This window comes from Vulpes lagopus, chromosome 11 (genome assembly GCF_018345385.1).
Source record: "Vulpes lagopus strain Blue_001 chromosome 11, ASM1834538v1, whole genome shotgun sequence".
Classification (NCBI taxonomy): Eukaryota; Metazoa; Chordata; class Mammalia; order Carnivora; family Canidae; genus Vulpes; species Vulpes lagopus.
In genome coordinates this window covers 28321076-28335362 of record NC_054834.1, presented here as the reverse complement: position 1 = coordinate 28335362, position 14287 = coordinate 28321076, and the positions used below count along the sequence as shown (strand labels likewise).

At 42.0% G+C, this 14287-nt stretch overlaps 1 protein-coding gene across 1 annotated transcript; it reads right to left on the bottom strand.

The window, feature by feature from the left end:
• Positions 1-6305: 6305 nt before the first annotated feature.
• Positions 6306-14026, bottom strand: DUSP12 (dual specificity phosphatase 12). Its single transcript, XM_041723600.1, has 6 exons — positions 13680-14026; positions 11725-11838; positions 11525-11643; positions 10852-10948; positions 9921-10107; positions 6306-6704 (listed from the first exon to the last, which is right to left on the bottom strand). Exons 1-6 carry the CDS (start codon positions 14018-14020, stop codon positions 6543-6545), a joined length of 1020 nt encoding a protein of 339 aa, XP_041579534.1. The 5' UTR covers positions 14021-14026; the 3' UTR covers positions 6306-6542.
• Between the last annotated feature and the right edge of the window lie 261 nt (positions 14027-14287).

Below are 14287 nucleotides of genomic sequence, written 5' to 3'. Positions count from 1 at the left end.
AGAATGCACCGGGCTCCCCGAGCCTGGAGCTTACGAGGGATTGCGCGAGCCGGCAGCGGGTGCGGACCGTCCGGGGCAGCCTCGCTCCCTTTAGCCCCAGATAACCAACCGGTTTTCGTGCACGCTGAAATACACCACACTTCCATTCTTACTCAACTGTAGATTCCAAACTTACCCAAAAAAAAACCATCAAGAGTCTTCTATTTTGCATACGCCAGATAGATACCTTGGTCCTTTATTTGTTGTTGAAGTCACCGTGATTGAACTCCAGCCAGTTTTTATTTTGATTTTTGAACATTTTTTTAAAGACTAAGTTATAAAAAATAATAATAAAAAATAAAGACATTTATTTGATGGGGAGTAGGGGGAGGGGGGTGGAGCACGAGCAGGGGGAGCGGGAGAGGGGGAGGGAGAAGCAGGCTCCTTGCTGAGCAGGGAGCCCAACGCGGGGCTCTATCCCAGGACCCCGGGGTCACGACCTGAGCCCGAGGGAGATGCTGCGACTGAGCCACCCACCCAGGTGCCCCTAATTTTTTGAATTTTTATTTTTATCCGCAAAATGTAGATAGATAATTATGAGACAAGCATCTCTGTACCAATCACCAAAAATTAGCAAATATTAAAATTTTCCATTTGTGTTTCAGGTTTTTCATAATATGAGAAATTAAACATTACAGATAAAGCCCGAAGTCTGCTTTTCCCTCTGCTTCACTTCCCTCCCTCCACGTAGACTATTATGAATTTTATGGGAATCATTCAAGTCCACATTTATTTTTAGCTTTCTCATGTTTACGGGTTGTTGGGGGTTTTTTTAAGATTTTATTTATTCATGAGACACAGAGAGAGGCAGAGACACAGGCAGAGGGAGAAGCAGGCTCCATGCACCGGGAGCCCGACGTGGGATTCGATCCCAGGACCCAGGGATCACGACCTGAGCCGAAGGTCAGAGGCTCAACCACTGAGCCACCCAGGTGCCCCTCTCATGTTTAAATAAGTTAATACATATAGGTGTTGGGGTTTAACATTTATATAAACATGTCAAACTCATGTTCTCCAAATCACTTTTCTTATTCAACATTACTTTTTGATCATCTGTATTCATGTTTTGACGGTCACATATTATTTCCGAGAAAAAAATATATATATATATTTTTATATATATATTTATTCATTTCCCTACTAATGGACATCTGGGTCATTTCAAATATATACTGTTACATATATCCTTGTAGGAGTCTCTGTGCATATAAGGAAGAATGTCTTTAGTGGGGCATAGAGTAGGAATGTTAATATTTGCCAAATTATACCATTTTACATCCTTGCCAGCAGTGATGAGTTCTTTGCTCCACATTCTCACCAACACTAGATTTGGTCACTTTGACATTTTTTGCCCCTGTGAAGGGTGTGACTATAACTTATGTTCCCCTGACAATTAAAGAGATGGCGTATCATTTCGTGTTTATTAAATCTTACTTAGGCTTCTACAAATTGCCTACTCTTATAAAATTTGCTATTGCATTTCCTTTCAATGATATGTACATCTCTAGCTAGGCTACTCTATTCACTTAACAGGATAATATGTTCAAATACCTTCTCCCAAGTTGCACTTGTCTTTTGTTTATGGGGCTTTTGTCTTTTTTTTTTTTAAACATTCTATGTATTTATTCATGAGAGACACAGGCAGAGACACCGGCAGAGGGAGAAGCAGGCTCCCTGCGGGGAGCCCAATGAGGAGACTCCATCTCCAACCCCAAGATCATGACCTGAGCCAAAGGCAGTAGCTTAACCACTGAGCCACTCAGGTGTCCCAGGGGCTTTTGTCTTTTAGGCTTTAATTTCAATGTAGTCAAATTTACCAATCTTCTGTTTATGATCTGTGCTATTTGTAACTTGCATAAGAAATCGTCCTCCTGAGATCATAGAAATTTTTTTAAGTTTTCCTTCCTAATTTTTTAGTTTTGCTTTTCACATTATTTGTCCCCCCCGCCCCCGCCCAATCTGGTTATTGCTGGGGTGTAGTAAAACTTGATTTTTATATAGCAACCTTGTACCCAAAAACCTCATTGAATTATGTGACTGTAGGGCAGCCTGGGTGGCTCAGCGGTTTAGTGCCGCCTTCAGCCCAGGGCATGATCCTGGAGACCTGGGATCGAGTTCCCTCGATGGAACCTGTATGGAACCTGCTTCTCCCTCTGCCTGTCTCTCTGCCTCTCTCTCTCTGTCTCTCATGAATAAGTAAATAAGATCTTTAAAAACAAAAATTATGTGACTGTAATATTTTGCCTGTAAATTCTCTAGGATTTTCTACATAGAAAACTTGTCTACATTTTAAAATTTTAACATTGTATACTTTTTAAAATTAACCTTTAATGTGGAAAATTTCAAACACAAAAGACAAGCTCATCAATCTTTTGTTCTTAGCACCCAACCTCAGCAATTTGCCATTCTTGTTTTAGCTATCCTCTCTCCCCACAACACTTTTATTTTTTGTTTTGTTTTATCCCCTGGAGTGTTGTTTTTTCTTAATTTTTAAGATTTTACTTATTTATTTATTTAGCATAAGCAGGGGGAGGAGTAGAGGGAGAGGGAGAGAGAATCTCAGACTCTGCACCCAGCATGGAACCTGATGCAGGGCTTGATCCCATGACCCTCAGAGATCATGACCTGAGCTGAAATCAAAACTTGAACACTTAAACCGAGTCACCCAGGTGCCCCATCCCCTGGAGTGTTTTAAAGCAAATCCCAGATATGTTACTTCATCTATATAAATACTTTAATATGTATTCTGACAAAGCTTTTTTCAAATTAAAAAAAAAATACAATATCATTATGATACCCACCAAAAATAATTCCGTAATATCATCTAATACCCATTCCACATTCAATTTTCTCTCGCCTTTCTATAGTTGATTTGCTCAAATCAGGATCAGGTTGCATTTGCTTCATGGGACAGCCCCTTCTTCCACTTGTCACTCCATGACATTTGTTAAAGAATCTGTCATTTGTCCTGCAAAATTTCCCACATGGTGATTCTGCTGTTTGTATCTTCATGGTGATTTGTTCCTGTAAACTGCCAGTTAAATGTAAACTTGATTAAATGGGTTTTGTTTCATTTGTTTTTACAGGAATGCTTCTTAGGTACTTCCTTGTATCATACCAGGAGGCACATGATTTCTAAATATCCCACTTTTAGAGATGTCAAGAATTATGATTTTTTTTTCTAAGTCTTAAACTTTTTCCCCCTTATTTTATTGCAATAGCAAGGACCTCTAGTACCACACTGTAGGTGATGCACAAGTATACGTTTTTAACTTGTTCCCAACTTTAATATTAAAGTTTTTAAAAGTTTGACTATTGATGATTTTTTTCCTGTAGTTTTTTAATCCAAGGAAAATTTCATTTTTTATCAAGGAATTCGCTGTGGTTGAGGCACCAGAGTGGCTCAGTGGTTGAGCATCTGCCTTTGGCTCAGGGCATGATCCCAGGGTCCTGGGATCAAGTCCCACGTCGAGCTCCCTGCAGGGAGCCTGCTTCTCCCTTTGCCTATGTCTCTGCCTCTCTCTGGGTCTCTCATGAATAAATAACCTAAATAATAACTTAAAAAAGAAATCTGCTGTGGTTATAGTTTTTATACACACTCTGGTTATATACTCCTTCCTCATTACTATGCTTTAAAAAAAATAAAATGTTGAATATTCTTAAACCTTTTATTCATTTGCTTTCAACTTATACCCTTGGAAGAGAAACAATATTAAGTTTTGTCTAGAGACATAAAGGAGGATGCTACTCTGACAGGGTCTTTCCCTAGATCCACACTTCAGAGGACTCTGGCAGTGTCTCTGGCAGAATCCATGGTGCCAAGGTGATATGCCCAACCAGAAAATGCCTCCTTCTAGACATGCTTCTCCTGCCCAAATAGCTCCATGCCTGCTTCTAAAGCTTGCTCAGGCCTCTGACTTCCTAAAGGTGAACTGTGCCAATGCTGTATGCCAGGAGTGTAGACTAAGCTTAGAAATACGAGGTGGGGAGTTCACATATTCATATGGACTAAGCATATGAACAACCCAGGGCTGGGGAAAGGGGCCAACTCTTCCCTGCATTGCCATGTTGTCATGAAAATCCATAAAGTCAGAGAATTTTAAACTCAAACCTTGCCTTCCAGGTCTTTATGAAGGTATATTTGTCAAGCTAAAAGAATAACACTTTTTTTTTTTAATAGTTTGGTAGCCTGATTTGCAACTTTCAGATACTAAGAAAAATACTGTGTGGGCTTCAATTTGCATCCATCAGAATTCTGCAAATGTTGCTGGGTATCTGACCAGGAAATTTAAAAACTGTTTAAAAATTGCATTTCAGGGCAGCCCTGGTGGCTCAGTGGTTTGGCGCCGCCTTCAGTCCAGGGTGTGATCCTGGAGACCTGGGATCATGTCCCACATCGGGCTCCCTGCATGGAGCCTGCTTCTCCCTCTGTCTGTGTCTCTGCCTCTCTCATTCTCTGCGTCTCTCATGAATGAATGAAGGAAATCTTAAAAAAGAAAAAAAATTATAGAAGAAAAATTGCATTTCATCAGTGCTATTCTATTTTACAATCTAACATTTTCAGTATGACATCTATATCATCTTAAACAGTGAACTCAAACATTAGATTAAAAGTTCAGATTTTGGAATAAACCAAATCTTGATTCTAATCTAGGTTCAACCATTTGGTAGCAATATAACTTTGATGGGGTGACTTAATCGTTTTGAGCCTCAATTTCACCTGTAAAATGGGAATCGGATCGATTTCATAGGTTTGTTGGGAGGATTAAATTAAATACACATTAAATGTTTAGCATAGGGACTAGCACATGGAAAATCCTCAATAAATTGCAGCCATTTTAAAGAACAGTGTTGAATGCTAAGCTAGGCACTGCATTAGGTTCTATAACTGCACTGTATCACAAAAATCCCCACAACCACCCATATTGGATACTATCATTATCTCCATTTGATACAAGGAATAAAGGATTATGCAAATGGCTTTAAAACAACTTCATCAGGAGAGCACAACAGCAGAACATATATTAATCCCATTTCATGGAGAAAACTGACTTTCAGCTTTCAAAAGGCCTTCCAGGAAGCTGGAGACAGGCAGAACCAGAATGATCAGAGCCTGCTTAAGATTCTCTCTCCCGGGATCCCTGGGTGGCGCAGTGGTTTGGCGCTTGCCTTTGGCCCAGGGCGCGATCCTGGAGACCCGGGATCGAATCCCACGTCAGGCTCCCAGTGCATGGAGCCTGTTTCTCCCTCTGCCTGTGTCTCTGCCTCTCTCTCTGTCTCTCTGTGACTATCATAAATAAATAAATAAATAAAAAATTAAAAAAAAAAAAAAAGATTCTCTCTCCCTTTCCCAAGTGTGCAAGCGCTCTCTCTGTAAAAAGATTAAATTTTAAAAAATAATAAAATTAAACTAGGTATTTTTTTAAAAAGGTTCATTTTCACTTTTTCCCATTTAAAACTGCTCCCATTTTGGTGTTTATATACATATATATAGACATACACATGAATATGCAAAATGTCTTAATATGTCCTAGATTTCTCTTTATTAGCTAATTCTGATTTCATGTAAATGTTCAAATGTCTAATTAGGTCCATTCCAATTATTAGTAACGAGTAAAACAATTCCAGTTTCCAGAAATCCTGTCAAAAAGCTAATCTGGACATAGTACCTTTTCCAATACTTAAACCTATCAGGCTAACATTAACACATTTCTTTAAGTAGATTACTTCAAAAGCCATCTTAAACACACTTTTCTTTTTCTTTTTTTCTTAATATTTATTTATTTATTCAGGAGAAACACAGAGAGAGAGAGGCAGAGACACAGGCAGAGGAAGAAGCAGGCTCCATGCAGGGAGCCCAATGTGGGACTCCATCCTGGGTCTCCAGGATCAGGCTCTGGGCTGAAGGCGGTGCTAAAGCCACCCGGGGTGCCTGAAAACAAGCTTTTCTATAAATTTAGATAAATGGGATTCCTAAACATTAATAGGAAAAGCATATTTTAGTCAATGTTTTACTAATGGCCTTTCCTTCTACATTTCCAAGGAAAATCCAGACATATGTAGATTTGCTAGCATCCCTTAAAAGATAAAAAATTTCAAAATATGTCCAAACAGATCTGCTTTACATTTATAGAAATAAAAGAAAATCTTTTTAAACATGATAATTCCCAATTTTTATATAGAATTTTGTCTATCCAGACCTTAATATCACATAACATTCCAAAAATCAGAACTCTTGAAAATATATGAAACAAAGAAAGAATATGGGTCATAGAAAATTTTAATATCAAATAAAATATAATTTACATGATTACAATTCTTGGTTTCCATAAAAGTATTCTACTTAAATAGTGTAAGAGATTAACAGATAACAAAGCAGTTTCCATGTCACATCAAATGAAATATTGACTGCCTATAAACTAGACAAACTGCCAGGAATGACAATAAGCAATGGAAGCAAGTATCAGCAAGTTGCATTCCAAGCTATCAAAAATGTCACAAGTTCATATTTTTCTTGTTTGTGATCCCAAAACTGGCAGCATCTTCATTTCATCCACTCTATTCTTATGTATTTGGAAAGCAGGTGTTATCCACCGTCCACATGAGCACTGTTCACCATACCAATTGAAAGAACCCAACTTGGCATTGCATTTGGGGCAAAGAAGCTGAAATAAAACAATTGTGTTATTTCATTCACTCACTTTTATATAAAACAAATAATTATCACTGGCAATATAGGCTATAAAAATAGGTAAGGCACAGTTGGTTAAGCATCTGACTCTTGATTTAGGCTCTGGTCATGATCTCAGGGTCAAGAGATTGAGCCCCGCCTGGGATTCCCTATTCAGCTCCCTACTCAGTGATGAGTCTGCATCTTGCCTCCCTCTGCCCCTCCCCCTCCTCTTCCTCTTTCCCTCTCTAAAAAAATAAAAAGAAACAAAACCAAACAACAACCAGGCAAGACAGGGCTCCTACCTTCAAGGAGTTTATGATCACAAGATAAAATGAAATGGCAATTTACCATAATGATGGGGGACTATGATAATTGTCTAAGAAGCATGTTGTATCCTGGGAGTTTGGAGAAGGACTAGATTAATCCCAGCATGTAGGGAGAAAGGTAAAGTTTGAGATACATGAAACATAAGATTTCAGGATGTAGCATGTGTTGCCTTTTACATCAGTCTGCAGTTTAAATATTTCAAACTCCATCTTCATGGCTAAAGAGTAGGAAAGCGTGTTAGGAGTCTCATGTCAATGTCAATACTGATACTGACCATGTGTAAGTTAGGCCTCAGATTCCTGGCTATTTGAAAACAAACAGGGGAACCTGGATGGCTCAGTTAGTGAAGCAGGTGAAGCAGCTGCCTTCTCCTCAGGTCATGATCCCAGGGTCCTGGCATTGAGCCCTGGGTCCCGCTCCCTGCTCAGGGGAGACTGCCCCCCACCCCCCTGCTCATTCTCTCTCTCTAATAAATAAAATCTTAAAAAAAAACAGATGCTCCTGTAAAATAGATTAAAAAAATACTGAACACATCGATTATAATTTATGCTATTATATTTGAAAGTATTTTTTTAAGTTTAGCTCATTATTTTGTGCATGACATGAAACAGGGATTTCCTCTTTTAAGAGATATATATATATATCTTATATATAAAAATATATTTTTCTTTCTTTCCTTTGACAGAGAGAGCGCGAGAGCACGCACAGAAGCAGGGAGAGCAACAGGCAAAAGGAGAGGGAGAAACAGGCTCCTCCTGGAACAAGGAGCCCGATGTGGGGCTCAATCCCAGGGCCCTGGAATCATGACCTAAGCCAAAGGCAGATGCTTAACCAACTGAGCCACCCAGGGGCCCCAGGGATTTTTATTTTAATCTTAAGTAATTTAAACTTCTGGACATAAAACTCAGAAACCAAGTTTGATTACAGAAGTATCTTAAATTTTAATATGACGAAATATACCACAAAGCTCAGATAAGCAAAAGATTGGAGAAAATATCTGTAATATATTAGAGGAATCATTAATATCTAGACTATATAAAGAGTTTCTATAAATCAATTAAAAAAACACAGCAAAATCCACAGAAAAATGGACCAAGGATGTAAAGAAAATTTACAGAAAAAGAAGCTATAAATAGCTGATAAGCATGTAACAATATTGGTCCTCAGTCTTAGTCATGGAAATCCAAATTATTATAACATTTTAATATGAACATTTTTTATCATTTCCTATATTGACAAAACTTTACCAGCTTTATAATATCTATTATGTCAAGGGTATGGGAAAATGGGTATATGTATTCAATGTTAGTGAAAAGCCAATTTATATAAGCATTTTTATTGTCAGGGTAGAAATATTAGCAATATTTAAGATGTACATACTCCACTGCAGGGATTCCACTTTTAGGTCTGTTGGAAAATTCAAATAAGCATACAGAGAAGTATGCACAAATGTGATGTAGAATCTTCCAAAAAATGCCTTTACCTTACGTGTTTTCCAGGTTAAATAAGAGCAGCAAGCCAAAAGCACAAGCCAAGAAAGAAAAGAAAGAAAGAGAAGGAAGAAAAAGAAAGAGAAAACAACAGGTCAAGTGGACTTCAAAATTAAGAACCAAAGAAAGAAAGAGAAGGAAGAAAAATAAAGAGAAAACAGGTCAAGTGGACTTCAAAATTAAGAACCTTACTGGCTGCAAATGATACCACCAAGAACGGGAAGTGACTACTAACGGATACAGCCTTTATTTGGGGAATGATGAAAATAATGATGTTGCAAAAATTCTATGAATATACTAAAAACCACAGAACTGTATATTTTAAATGGGTAAATTGTATAGTAAGTGAATTTTAGTTACCTCAATAAGCAGAATCCTTTGAAAACGTGTGTTTGAATAGAAGGTGCCTCTTTCTAAGCAAGACACTAACATAAACTAAGTTTCCTTACATATAAAATATGACTGTATCTATTCTACCTATTTTATAAAGTTATTGTATTCTTCAAGTAAAATATAGTGAATTTCACAAAATTTTCATTACACAAACTTTTATACAAACCATAAAAACCTTTACAATCATTAAGACTAATTATATTAGATTAAGAATATCTTTAAGTTAACGTTAAGTAAACCTAAAGGAGAAATGTGGCCATCCCAGGATGCTCATATGAGCTGCATTTTTTTTTAAACGATTTTTTAATTCATGAGAGAGAGAGACAGAGACAGAACAAGCAGGTGGAGAGGCAGAGGCAGAAGGAGACTCCCCATTGAGCAGGAAGCCTGATGTGGGATTCAATCCCAGGACCTGGAGATCATGACCTGAGCCGAAGGCAGATCTTCAACCATCGGAGCCACCCAGGCACCCCATGAGTTGCATTCTTAAGAGTTAACAGGAAATGAAAATGAATCTCAAAAAAAAAAAAAAAAAAAGAAAATGAATCTCTTAGCAAACATACAGAACTGTAATGTCAGGGAAAAAGAGAATTGCATGGACCCAAAATTTAAAAAGAAAGGGAAGACAAGAAAGAAACTTTAAATATAATTTTAAAATCCTTGATTTGCCCTACTTGTTACCAAGTTTGAGTTTTGTTAAATATATTCGAATCAGCTTACATTAGTCTTCTACTTGAAAAAACATAAATAGCCTTAAAAGGAATTAACTTAGACCAACAGCTCTCAAGCAGAAGTGGTTCACTACTTTAGATAGGTTGTACATACCTAATTTATTTATTTATTTGACAGATTCTTATCTACACTAGAAAGATATAATCTCCATAAAGAAAGCAGTTATTATGGAGTGAAACACCAGTTAAAATATGGTTTAGAGTATAAGAAAGAAGAAAAAATAGAGATAATATAATGAAACTGCAGAAAATAAAATGTGTTCTTACCTGTCCATCCATCACACCCAACAAAGCAGATTCCATCCACTGCACAGGTTCAATGAAATATGATGTACATTGAGCCTGACTCCCTGTGGTGAGTGTGAAAGATGGTGTCACTCTCTTGTGGGCAAAGGCTATGGGACCACTTCCTTCATTATGATCCAAAATGCTAGAACTTCGAAATAAAGATCGCCTGCAACCCCCAAACAAAAACATTAATGACTTTCCAAAAGGATGAAAAAAATAGATGCAATGTGCAGTATTTCTTAGCAAAATAAATAGATTATGCTACTTTAATTTTCAATAACCTCTACAAGTAACCTGATTTACGTTCACTCTTAAAGAGTTTATATTTTTTTAAAGATTTATTTATTTATTTATTTATTTATGAATGATAGAGAGAGAGAGAGAGAGAGAGAGAGGCAGAGACACAGGAGGAGGGAGAAGCAAGCTCCATGCTGGGAGCCCGACGTGGGACTCAATCCCGGGACTCCAGGATCACACCCTGCGCCAAAGGCAGGTGCTAAACCGCTGAGCCACCCAGGGAGCCCCTGTTTATATTCTTTTTAAAAGCAGTTTTGGGGGCGCCTGGGTGGCTCAGCAGTTGAGCGTCTGCTTCTGGCTCATGGCATGATCCCAGAGTCCCAGGATTGAGTTCTACATCAGGCTTCCTGCCTGGAGCCTGCTTCTCCCTCTACCTGTGTCTCTGCCTCTCTCTGCGTCTTTCATAAATAAACAGTCTTTTAAACAATAAAAAAATAAAATCTTTAAAAATAATAAGAGAAAAATAAAATAATAAAATAAAAGCAATATTGAATTTAAAATTTCTATATTATTCAATTAACAAATTCTTCCTATAGATCTTAAGAAAATGAAACTTTCAGTACATTTCAGCTACTGAGACAGGATAAAATCCAGAGGATAGAAAATATTTTACCTGCACTTTCTACATTTGTAGAGAATGCCATCTTTCAATCCCTGTGAAATGGTGGTTGGGTCCACAGCAAAGAGTTCTTGAGGTAAGTTCTGTAATTCTACATGGAACAATTAAAATGTATCTATCTGTTGAGATCAACTTGGCATTTTCAGACAAAATTCGACTAATATGGGCAGCCCTGGTGGCGCAGCGGTTTAGCGCCGCCTGCAGCCCAGGGTGTGATCCTGGAGACCCTGGATGGAGTCCCATGTCAGGCTCTCTGCATGGTGCCTGTTTCTCCCTCTGCCTGTGTCTCTGCCTCCCTCTCTCTCTCTGTGTGTCTCTATGAATAAATAAAGTCTTTAAAAAAAAAAAAATTCAACTAATGTCACATTGAGGCAAGAAGTGCTAACCTCAGAAATTAAAAAAAAAAAAATCTCCAGTGTTAAGAAATCAGGGTGAAGTCAGAGAGCATAGTGAAGAAGCCCTTGGGTTCTGAGCACAGACTGCCTGAGTTCGAATCCCTGCCCACCACTTACAAATCATGTGACCTTGAACAAGTTATTTTCAGAAGGAAATAACAGTACCTGTACCAAGGGATTACTGGAAAAGTGAGATAATGTACCTGAAGCGTTTAGTGTCAGACTAAAGGGCATCTAAAAGGACCCAATAAGTACTAGCAATTATTACTCACCTGGATACTTTTCTGTAACCTTCTGTAAACGATATTGCTTATAAATTGCACTAGAAGTATCTACTTCATATCCCATTGCTTGGTATAATTTCAGTTGCCACTCAAATCCCTCATTCATCCTATAAGGACAAACAAAGTTAAGTTTTCTTAAATGAATAAAATCACATCACAAAAACAGAATTATTTCTATAACAACTCACTTAGCCTCTGGTTTGATGGTCTGGAGACTTTCATAGGCCTTTTCAAAGGTAAGCTGGTCAGTCTTCATCATAAAAGCAGTCACTACAGCCACACTTCGACTAACTCCTGCATGACTGAAAAAGAAACCTTTAAAATAAAATAGCAGCAATTGAAAAAATAAAAAAGCCCCACTCCCTACCAATGGTGAAGCTCAGGTCCACCTCAAGTCTGCTTCTTCTACCCAAATAAAAACTTTGCCTCTGAAATACCACCAATATACAAAAGAAGTTTTCCTTTATTTCTCTAATTTCTCATTCTTTTTAAATATTGAACCATGTGGATGTATTCACCTTTTAAGACTTTATTTGAGAGAGAGAGAGATAGCATGGGCATAAGCAGGGAGAGCAGCAGGCAGAGGGAGAGGGAGAAGCAGGCTCCATGCCGTGAGCCTGATGGTGGGCTCTATCCCAGGACCCCGGGAACACCACCTGAGCCAAAGGCAGATGCTCAACTGACCCAGCCACCCAGGCGCCCCTGTATTACCTTTTCAGAAATAACTACACTAATTCTAAAAACTTCTCTAATGGCTTTGAAAAAAAATCCAAGCTCCTGTGTTCTTGGCATTAAGGGTCCTGAAGATTTGGTCCCAGGCTTCTTTCCATTTCACTACTTCCTTAGGTCCTTTACGTAAATATTTAGAACAAGTGCAGGCATGCAGTAAAAGGGCTGACTTCATAAACTAGTCACCGGCTCCAATCCAACCGCAGAGGGACTACTAAGAATTCCCAAACACCTATGAAGATTCTCCTCTTGGCATTGCTACAACCTACTCCATCATTCCCCGCCCCCCCGCCTGCACGCTTAGGGCTCCTGTACCTCCTAACCGATTTCTCTCTCCCCATTTCTCATCATCAACCACCCTCTGGCCCAAACACACACAATCTGCTTTTCTGGTGAAGTTTGAATAACCTTGTCTTTGTTCATGTCTTAGTCCACGACTTGCGAGGCAGTCTGCATTACCATCATCTGGGGAGGTGTCTGGCTTCTCCTGAAGACCTCTGAATCTGTTTAGCTGCAGGGACTTTGCCGAATATCAGCCCCGCCGCCCCCCTTAAAAACAACTCCGGCGGGCAGCCCGGGTGGCTCCGCGGTCGAGCGTCTGCCTTCAGCCCAGGGCCTGATCCTGGAGTCCCGGGATCCAGTCCCGCACCCGGCTCCCTGCATGGAGCCTGCTTCTCCCTCTGCCTGTGTCTCTGCCTCTCTGTGTCTCTCTCTCTCTGTGTCTCTCACGAATAAATAAAATCTTAAAAAAAGGAAATTAAAAAAAAAAGCAACTCAGGCTTGGGGGACCGGCTGGGGGGGGAGGGGACAGGGGGGACTGGGACGAACCGGGGAGGAGGGGGGACGGGGGAGGAGGACCAGACGGGAGGAGGGGGAAAGGGGAGGAAGGGGACGGAGAGGATGGAGACGGGGGAGGATGGGGACGGGGGAGGAGGGAGGGGAGAGGGATGGGACGGGGGGGAACGGGACGCGGGAGTGGACGGGACGGGGGGGACAGGACGAGGGGAGGACGGGGGGGGGACGGGGAACGGGGCGAGGAAACGGACGGGGGACGGGACGAGGGGGTACGGGGGAGGGGGGAAGAGGGGGACGGGGCGGGGGAGGGGGAGGATGGGGAGGGGGAGAAAGGGGACGACGGAGGGGGAGGAGGGGGATGGGACGAGGGGTACGGGACGCGGGGCTGGACGGGACGGGAGACGGGACGAGTAGGGGGACAGGACCGGGGAAGGGGGGAAGAGGGGACGGGACGGGGGGAGGGGGGAAGAGGGGGACGGGACGGGGACGGCGCGGGCCGCAGAATGAGCCAAGGGAAACGAGTCTGAGTCACGAAAGCAGGGCGCTCGCTCGCACGGCGGGCGCGGGCGGGAGAGGAGGTTCCGGAGCCCGGGCTGCCCCCCACCCCGCGGGCTCTCACCAGTGCACCAGCACGGCGCGGCCCTCGGCGCGGGCCCGGCCGATGAAGGCCGCGCAGCGGTCCAGGTGGCTGAGCAGGTCGGTCTCGGGCTCGTCCAGCGCGCGCACGAAGAGGCGCCGCAGACCCTCGGTCCCAGCCCCCGCCGTGAGGTCGGGCTCCTCCGAGTCCACCGCCAGCACGGCCGTGATGCCCGCCTCCCTCAGGAGGCCCGGCTCCGCCACGGCCGCCGCCCCGCCCAGGTACAGCCCGGGCCGCACCTCCAGCAGGTGCCCGGCGAGGCTGGCGCGGCCCCCACCGCGCTCCGGCCGCTCGCAGCCATGGCCGCCGCGCGCCCCCAACATGGCGGCGGCAGGGGGCGTGGCGGCCGCGGGCCTACCACCGAGTAGGCGGCGGGCTAGAACGGCCTCCCTCTGGGCGGAGCCGGCCTGCGGTGCGCGCGGCTCCCTCGGAGGACCCCGGCGACCGCGGGCGGGTGTCCCACCTGGGGGAGGGGCTGCTGCCGCGGAGGACCAGCCTGGGCTCCCGCACGTTGGCGGTGGAGGATAAACTTCCCCACACACGGGGCTCCCCAGGCTTATAGTGTGGGGGCTTCGTGGAAAGGGACAGCA

Coding starts and splice junctions, on each gene's coding strand:
- DUSP12 (XM_041723600.1), bottom strand. CDS start 14,020: ATGTTGGGGGCGCGCGGCGGCCATGGCTGCGAGCGGCCGGAGCGCGGT. Junction 10,949..11,524: donor GGTTACAGAAAAGTATCCAG/GTGAGTAATAAT, acceptor TGTTCCATGTAG/AATTACAGAACTTACCTCAA. Junction 10,108..10,851: donor TACAAATGTAGAAAGTGCAG/GTAAAATATTTT, acceptor TGGGGGTTGCAG/GCGATCTTTATTTCGAAGTT.